We start from the raw sequence: 9,790 nt of genomic DNA, 5'->3' as shown, positions 1-9,790 counted from the left end.
GCTGCAGGTGTAATATTAATGACAATCATCATCATCATCATTAAAAACAACAATAACAACAACAAAATCATCATCATCATTAAAAACCACAATAACAACAACATCATCATCATCACTGCCACCACCACCATCATCATCGTAACTCGCCTCTCCCATACTCAGCATCTCCTTCAAAGTCTGTAGAACTCTCATGCAGAGCTGTTCCTCCTTCTCTTCTAGCAATTTTTCCGTGTGTCTGATAAGTCTGCGGTCGTCATCGTCATTAGAAGCGAGCATGGGAGCGGGAATCCCATTCCATTCCGTGGGATTCCCATGGGTAAAATAATAATGGTAAAACTCAATTTTAGGGGATGGAAATTTTAGGTGTAAAATTGCAGTTCGAGAATGATGTGTGGGTGTTCGGGTTGGTTATCCAGGTGCGAAAATAAAAGCCTATATATATTTTATATTATTATATCTATAATATATATATATATTATATTACCTATATTTATATACGTATACATTTTCTGGTCTATATGGAATATGTATACTAGTACACATGTGAATGATGCATACACATAGGCAAACACTTACGCGATAATATAACTCTATATAACCCTGTATAACTCTATATAACCATATATAACTCCATATAACCATATTTAACTCTATATAACCATATGTAATCCTATATAATTCCATATGAACTTATATAACTCTAAATAACTACACATAACTTTTTATAACTATGTATAGCTATATATGACAGTATACCACCCTAAATAAACCGTATGACTCTATGGAAATATAACATAACATAAAATAACATAACATAATATAAACAGAGAACTGAGAGGCGCGAACTGACGTTCCTATGCCTCCAGCAAATGAAAAGCTTCCTTTGTATTTTAAAAATAATAAAATAAAATAAATAAATGAAGTTTTATAAAAGTAATGAATATGGGTGAATATGTGGGAATAAGTTGAGAAATAGAGTGGGAACTTTCAGGATCGTTGTCGTGAATGGGGAATTCGGGAGGAAATCCGGAATGAAAAAAAAATTTTAGAAGGAATTGAAAGCTAAGTTCATCGTCGTCATCATCATCATCATCGTCGTCATCATCATCATCATCGTCGTCATCATCATCATCATCATCATCGTCGTCATCATCATCATCGTCATCGTCGTCATCATCATCATCCTCGCCACAACCTCAGTATAAATTCTTCCTTGCATTTCCTCTTCATAACTTTCCAGCCCCCATTATAGCAATCACTATCATCACCTTCTTTATTATTATTGTTGTTATTATTATTATTATTACTATTACTATTACTATTACTGCTGACGTTGCTATTTTGTTCGCTGAAGTTGGCAGTATTGTTACTAATATTGTTGTTGTTGCAATTGTTATTATTATTATTATTATTGTTATTATTATTATTGTTGTTATTATTATTATCATTATTATTATTACAATCGTCATCACGGAAGTATTCCTCCGGATGATGCAATGTCTCGACAAGCCCCTTCAGTTCGCTTTTCACCATTGGCCTCATAAAGTACTCCAGTATTGTAGTAACTTTCTGTAGAAGTGGTAGTAGCAGCAGCAGCAGTCGTAGTAGTAGTAGTAGTAGCAGTATTAGTATTAGTAGTAGTATTAGTAGTAGTAGTAGTATTTTATTATTTTTTCGTGTTTTTATTACGGTTAAAATTGCTTCTGAAGTTATAAGTTTCTTGGTAACATTCATGTCTATATTACTTTCATTTATTCATTCATTCATTTATTTATTCATTCATTTATTTATTTATTCATTCATTCGTTTATTCATTCATTCGTTTATTCATTTCATTCATTCATTCATTCGCTCACTCACTCACCATCAGTCCTTCTGTTATCCTCTTGTGATATCTTTCACTTTCTCTCACTCCGTGACAGCCATTATCATCATCACCACCTTCGCTTTGGCTATCATAACCATAACCATCATCGTCGTCATTGTCGTCATTATTTAGAATCTTTTTTTGGGGAATTTTGGCGGAGAAGGTCATGCGCTTGATGATGTGTGAGATGCGGCCGAGCTGTTCATCCGGCAAATTCATGGATCTATTTTTAGCTGAGGCAGACGGTGATGATGATGATGATTCTGATGAATACGATAATGATGATGATAGTAATAATGACTAAGACGGTTATGATAATGATGATGGCGATGATGATGATGATGATTGTGAGGATAATAATAACATTAACACAACCGCCGGTAAAAAAAAACTAATATAGAATTCGGAATATGTTTTACATCCATGCAGAGAAAACAAAAAATCGAAAATGCAGAAATGACGTCACCGAATTGGATGAGTACATTGACGCATTTCTCCGTCTGCTTCTTCTGTTTCAAGGTCAGACCCTTACACGTCAGCAGTGACGTCATACTCGTAAGGAGTGAGAGAAAGCGAGACTGGTAATAAGAGACGGACGAATGAAAATTCACGTATCTGTTATCATCCCCATCATCATCTTCTTCTTCATAATTCTCATCATCATCTTCCTCTTCATCATCATCACCATCTTCATCATCATCTTCTTCATCTTCCTCTTCATCATCATCATCTTCATCTTCATCACCATCATCATCTTCTCCATCATCTTCATCACCATCTCACGTGAGAAACAGCAGACTGATCGCAGAAGCCTGAAGCAAAAAAACTGGCGACCGAGGCCGTGATGGTCTGGCTGACGTATTGGTAGCAAGATTTTATGTTGAATGTCTCCAGGGTACTTGTGTAGTTTGGGTCACACATCTGAGAGAACAAACGAACGAACGAACGAACGAACGAACGAACGAACGAACGAACGAACGAACGAACGAATGAATAAATGAACGAACGAACGTATGAACGAATAAATGAATAAATAAATGAACGAACGTACGAACGAACGAATGAATAAATAAATAAATGAACGAATGAGTAATGAACGAATGAACCAACCAATCAACCAACCAACCCTCATTCCAAAAATCAATCAGTCAACTAGCCAACCAAGCAACAAACAAACCAACCAACCAGCCAATCAACCAACCAACCAACCAACCAGCCAACCAACCAACCAATCAATCAACTAACTCACTCGATTGATATCTACTACAAAACTATCAATCAAGAGCCACATATAATTCGAGGCATAAATCTCTTTCATCTCGACCTCTGTATCAATGTAGCAGTGAGTGAGGAAGTTTACGTAGGCCAGCTTGACCTAGATTGAATCGAATGATTGAATAATGGAACGTAAGAGTGAATGAATGAAGGAATGAATGAATGAATGAATGAGTGAATGAATGAACGAACGAACGAACGAATGAATGAATAAATGAATGAATGAATGAATGAATGAATGATTGAATGATTGAATGAATGAATGAATGATTGACTGACTGACTGAATGAATGAATAAATGAATGAATGAATGAATGAATGAATGAATAAATGAATGAATGAATGAATGAATGAATGAATGAATGAATAAATCTTACTTCAATAATACAATCAGGATGTAAGACGACCTGAACAATGTTGTCCAAGGAGAGCAGCGAGTGACAGCGGATTTCAGTGAAAACATTCTTGCCTGGATAAACGAATGAATGAATGATTGATTGATTGAGTGAATGAATTATTAATTGGTTGATTAAATGAATGAATAAATGATTGATTGATTGATTAATTGAATAAATGATTGATTGATTAATTAATTGATTGGTTGATTGATTGAACAAATGAATGAATACGAACTAGTGAAAAGATGGTAAAGTAAGCGAATTAAAAACGAATGAACAGCTGATCAACAGATGAATGTGTGACCTTCAGTGCAACAGGCTAATAAATTAACAAGGTCAACGTGATAAGCCAATGAGGAGCGGGGATCGAGTGGCCCGATTTGAGATTTCATATTCTCGACCAATGATTGGATGGAGCTGGAGTCCGTGTAAAAGTGCAAAACTTCCTCGCTGCTATCCATCAGCTGATTGGTTGAATGAATGAATGAACGAACGAACGAGCGAACGAACAAACGAACGAACGAACGAACGTTCGAACGAATGAATGAACGAACGAATGACAGAAAAAGAGAATCAATGAATCCATCTTACACCCGTCATTATCATGTCTTGAGCTTTTCTGTGGTACACATACGTCTTCTGAAGAGTTTAAAAGTTAATTTTATTTCAAATTTCTTTAAGCATATAAACACGAACCGTACAATTTAACTTGAAAATTTTAAAAAAATCAGCCAACTAACCAACCAACCAGCCAGCCAACCAACCAGCCAACCAACCAGCCAACCATCCAACCAACCAACCAACCAATCAACCAACCAACTCCAACCAGCCAACCAACCTGTTGAGCATCATTACCAGCACCGACAGAAGAATCATCATCGTCTTCGTCATCTTCACTATTCATAACCTCAGATCGAACGATAATTTGAAGAAACTTCAGATACTCTGACTTCCGACCATATTTTTCTATGCAGGTTATATAATGCTGGACCGTGCTCTGAGAGAGATTTGCACACAAATTTGCATTGTCTTTGTATATGAAGCAGGCCGTTTCGCATTCTAAGATCTGAAAAATCGCGACACAAATTATGGGGAAGATGGTGATTAAAATGTTTGGTGGAGATGGTGGATTATAATGGTTGTAAAGATGGTGATTAAAATGTTTGGTGAAGACGTTGGATTAAGATAGTTGTAAAGATGGTGATTAAAATGTTTGGTGGAGATGGTGGTTAAAATGTTTGGTGAAGATGGTGGTTTAAAATGTTTGGTGAAAATTGCCGTCAGGATTATCGTAAAATGTTAAATATAGGTTAAAATTCTCGAAATGATTTAGGTAGACTTAAAAGTATGATTGAAAAACAGATCATCTTGCATTTTAAAATAACAGCAATAATAACTATAACAACAAGAATATTAATAATAATGACAATAACAACAATTATAACAATAATAATAATATTATTAACTCCTGGCGATAGGAATAAGTTAAAATTTTGATGGATTAAATTCTGATTGGCCGGGTTTCTGTAGCAGAAGTTCTGAATGAAGATGTGAACGAGCTGTATTATTTCGTTCATCGATCTGTCGTTCTTCTGTTTATTATTATTATACTATATTATTATTATTATTATTGCTATAATAATAATAATAATAATAATTATTATTATTATTATAACCTTGTCGTATTGAATCTGCAAGAGTTCAATCATTGCCTCGTGCACCCCTAAATTTTTCAACAACCTCTGATTGTACGCCCTTGAACTTCGACTCTGAACTGGCCTCTGACCTTGAGATGATCTGGGAGCTGTGTGACCTTGGGACGACCCCTGACCCTCGTGGCCGCCAGGATGTTGGTGGTGGCCGATTGAGGAGTTGTTGCACACTAAAATCATCCTACAAGTTGATGAAAAATTTTAAATATTTTAAAAATATATTAATAATAATAACAACAACAACAACAACAACAATAATAATAATAATAATAATAAACATAATAATAATCATAATAATCATTATAATCATAATTATAACTATTATCGTCGTCGTCATTACGTCAGCTGGTCATGAAATTATTCTTATCGACAGTTCGTGTGACGTAATGTGACATAGGGCAGCAATAATAATAAAAATAAATAGTAATAATAATTATTCTTATAAAGGCAATAATATAATAATATTAACAATAATAATAATAATAATAATAATAATAATAGCAATGATAATTAACTAACCTGTTTAAAATATTTTTTACGATTGAATAGTTTCTGTGAGTTGCGCTTGTTCCGCCTTCATCATTCTGAAAGATAAGGGAAATAAAATTTATTATAATTATAATTATTATTATTATATTAATGTAAATAATAACAACAATAATAATATTAATGATAATGAATTGCATACCTATACAAATTCAACCGTGACAGATTTAGTAAAACAAACCAATCACCCAGCCAGCCAACCAACCAACCAACCAACCAACCAACCAACACACCAACCAACCAACCAACACACCAACCAACCAACCAACCAACCAACCAACCAACCAACCAACCAACCAACCAACCAACCAAACACCAACCAACCAACCAACCAACCAATCAATCAATCAACCAATCAACCAACCAAATAACCAGCCAACCAACCAATCAACCAACCAACCAACCAATCAACCAATCAACCAACCAACCAACCAACCATCCAACTAACCAACCAACCAACCAATCAGTCAGTCAGTCAGTCAGTCAATCAATCAACAAACTTTGTTAGTAGATTTTTTTTTGGTGACCCAAAGTTCTGACTTCTCAACCAGTAATCTCAACTCCTCTAGGTCGCATTTTATTTGCTTGTAATTTTTGGAGTCAGAGTAAGTTATCAATAGCTGTACCTTTTAAGTTTTACATTTATTATTGATAATTGTTAGTTTTAATTCGTTAGGGTTTGCAATCTGACAGTATGTATTTGTGTGTTTGTTTGTGTGTGTGTGTATATGTATGTATGTACGTGTGTGTGTGTGTGTGTGGTTGTGTGTATGTAGGTAAAAAATTTACTTGTTTTATTGCTGAAATGGTCTCTTGTTTCTGACTAAAATGCCTGTAAAAACATCAGTACTATCATCATAATCGTCATCATCACAATCATCATCGTAATCATCATCATCACAATCTTCATCGTCATCGTCATCATCACAATCGTAGCTAGCATAACCTGAAAATTAGCTTGAGAGAGGCAGTCACGAGCTGTGGGTAGTTGTACAGGACGAGACTCAAGAGCACTCTTAAGAATCTAAGTTCACTTTTGCTATCATTCTCCGAAGAATCGACGCTTGGATTGAGTGAATGAATAAATGAATGAATGAATGAGTGAATGAATGAGTGAATGAGTGAATGAATGAGTGAATGAATGAGTGAATGAATGAGTGAATGAATGAGTGAATGAGTGAATGAATCGATGAATGAATGAATGAATGGATGGATGAATGAATGGATGAATGAATGAATGAATGAATGAATGAATGAATGAATGAATGAATGAATGAATGAATGAATGAATGAATGAATGAATGAATGAATGAATGAATGAATGAAGGAACGAACGAACGAACGAATGAATGAATGAGATCTACCAGTTGGATATCAGCTGTTTAGCTTTTTGCAAGATCTCATCAATCATTTTCTCTGAAATGAAGTGTTGTCCTCATTTTTATTGATCATCATCATCATCACCGTGGCCATCATTATCATCATCGTCGTCGTCATCATCATCATCATCATCGTCTTCGTTGTCGTCTTCATCATCATCATCACCAACTATCCAAAGAATCGTCCTTGTATGAATGATTGAAGAACTTTTTAAATGTTGATAGCAAGCAGGATATCACGAAATCCATCCGTAAGTTCATCAGGTACTGAATGAACGAACGAACGAACAAATGAATGAATGAATGAATAAATGAATGAATGAATAAATGAATGAATGAACGAATGAATGAATGAATTAAAGAAGGAGAGAATGAACTTGAAAAATATCAACGATGAATAGTTTCGTCTCGATGATCAGCATCTCTTGGTCCTCGTCTTCGGAAAATTTCATGTCCATCAAGCCATCTGGCGAGATTTTTTTGGAAAAACCATAACAAAAATAACAACAACAACAATAACAACAACAACAATAATAATAATAACAACAATAATAATAATAGTAGTAACCGGAACATTCTTTCACGATTAACTTATTTGGGACCCCGTCTAAAATTTTCAGCAAAGATTTCGACATCGATCTAAGCTCGCTGAAACTGTAGAAGCCGAAGTATATCAAATATCTAGCTAATTTCACGACCTGTTTTGAATGGATGGATGGATGGATGAGTAGATTAATGAATAAGCAGATGGATGGATGGATAGATAGATAAAAGAATGAATGAATGATAAAACTAGATGAATAATTGTTAAAACATTTAAGTGAAAAAAAATTATTTATCATCAGTCAACCTTTTACTCATTCATTCATTCATTCATTCATTCATTCATTCATTCATTCATTCGTTCGTTCGTAGGTTCGTTCGTTCGTTCATTCATTCATTCATTCATTCATACATGCCTGAAATGTCAATTCGTTTTTCTCTTTATTGTCAAACATATCTTTAGCGTTGTTCAACTCGGTGAGATAGGATTGAATGAAAGACATTAGTGAATTAAACTTTTTCTTCTTTGATTGGCTACTCGTTTGAAAATTGACCACCGATGATTGGTTGGCCATGTTGATGGAGTTCGCTGATTGGTCGTCGGTGTTTTTCTCGGTTGATTGGTTGGAGATGTATTTTGATTGGTTGCATGAAGTCGATGATAATTGATTGGTCGATTGGTTTACAGTTGCTAATTGGTTGAATGGTGGCGATAGTTTTGTTGTTGTTGTTGATGTCGTTGTTGATGATGTTGTTGTTGATGTCGTTGTTGATGGTGCTGTTGTTGATGTTGTCGTCGTCGTCTTGTCACCAAAGCTTCATTGATCGATTGATGAGATAGTTTATTATTATTATTACTATTATTTAGCCTCATAATTATCGTATTATTATTATTATTATTATTATTATTATTATTATTATTATGATTATTTAGCCTCATCATTATCGAAACTCACTCGGATGAGCCGTCAACACTGGACACTTCTGACCACAATCGGGCGTAGTTTATCGGGCTTACGACCTCCTGATAATGATGACGACGACGACGATGATGATCATAATCACCACCACCATCATCAACACCACCACCATCATCATCACCATCATCACCGACATCATCATCATAACCTGCGGGTCTCTATTCAGATGGAGGTGGAAGAACAAGCCGCAGAAGGAAGATCGCAACGTATATGAAACTCTACCGTCTGTTATGACTCTGGCATTTCATTCATTCATTCATTTGTTCGTTCGTTCGATCATTCATTCATTCGTTCGTTCGTTCGTTCGTTCGTTCATTTACCTTAATAGCATTGATTTGGTCATTTTTGGCGCCAAATAGTTTATAGCCAGATACTGCCTGTCCAGGCACATGTTAGCCAACAAATCTAGTTGGTGTCTTTTGATGTTGTTGTTGATGTTGTTGTTGTTGTTGTTGATGTTGACGTTGAAGTTATTGATGTTGCGTTGTTACCAAAATAAATAACAAAAACATCAACATCAACATCAACAACAACAACATCAACAACAGCAACATTGACAACAACATCAACAACATCAACAACAACAACAAAAGCAATAATAATAATAATAACGACAGCAGCAACTATGAACTCCCACTTATAATATTCTAGAAATTTTATACAGTCGGCCCGGCCATCCCTGGACCCCAGGGAAAGTTCCTTCAGAGTTTTGCACATCCCTATTTCGTTCTGTCTCCATGACAGCAAAATTCCCTGACACTCGTCTTCATCGTCGTCGTCATCTTCATCGTCTTCGTTTGATTTCTGGGTGACGTCATCATCGTTGAAGATGTCGTTGATGTTGTCCTAAAGGTGATGACGATGACGACGATGATGATGATGACATTTATTGCTACTATTACTACTACTACTCAACAACGACGACAACAACAACGACAACAGCAACAGCAGCAACAACAATAATTATAATAATTATAATACAACAACAACAACGTCAACAACAACGACAACAACAACAACGTCAACAACAACAACAACAACGACAACAACAATAATAATAATAAAATAATAATAATAACCGAGAATTTTT

General features: G+C 35.1%; 1 protein-coding gene across 1 annotated transcript; it reads right to left on the bottom strand.

The window, feature by feature from the left end:
• Window positions 1–3,564: 3,564 nt before the first annotated feature.
• On the bottom strand, window positions 3,565–6,794 carry HELRODRAFT_123029 (hypothetical protein; the record flags this gene model as incomplete). Its single annotated transcript, XM_009023926.1, has 9 exons — window positions 3,565–3,611; window positions 3,845–4,004; window positions 4,132–4,176; window positions 4,448–4,606; window positions 5,007–5,132; window positions 5,217–5,422; window positions 6,295–6,424; window positions 6,588–6,630; window positions 6,745–6,794. Coding segments are annotated over 9 exons (966 nt in total), but the record flags the coding sequence as incomplete, so codon positions are not given.
• Between the last annotated feature and the right edge of the window lie 2,996 nt (window positions 6,795–9,790).

This window comes from Helobdella robusta, assembly GCF_000326865.2.
Source record: "Helobdella robusta unplaced genomic scaffold HELROscaffold_38, whole genome shotgun sequence".
NCBI classification, from domain to species: domain Eukaryota; kingdom Metazoa; phylum Annelida; class Clitellata; order Rhynchobdellida; family Glossiphoniidae; genus Helobdella; species Helobdella robusta.
This window is presented reverse-complemented; position numbering and strand designations above follow the sequence as displayed.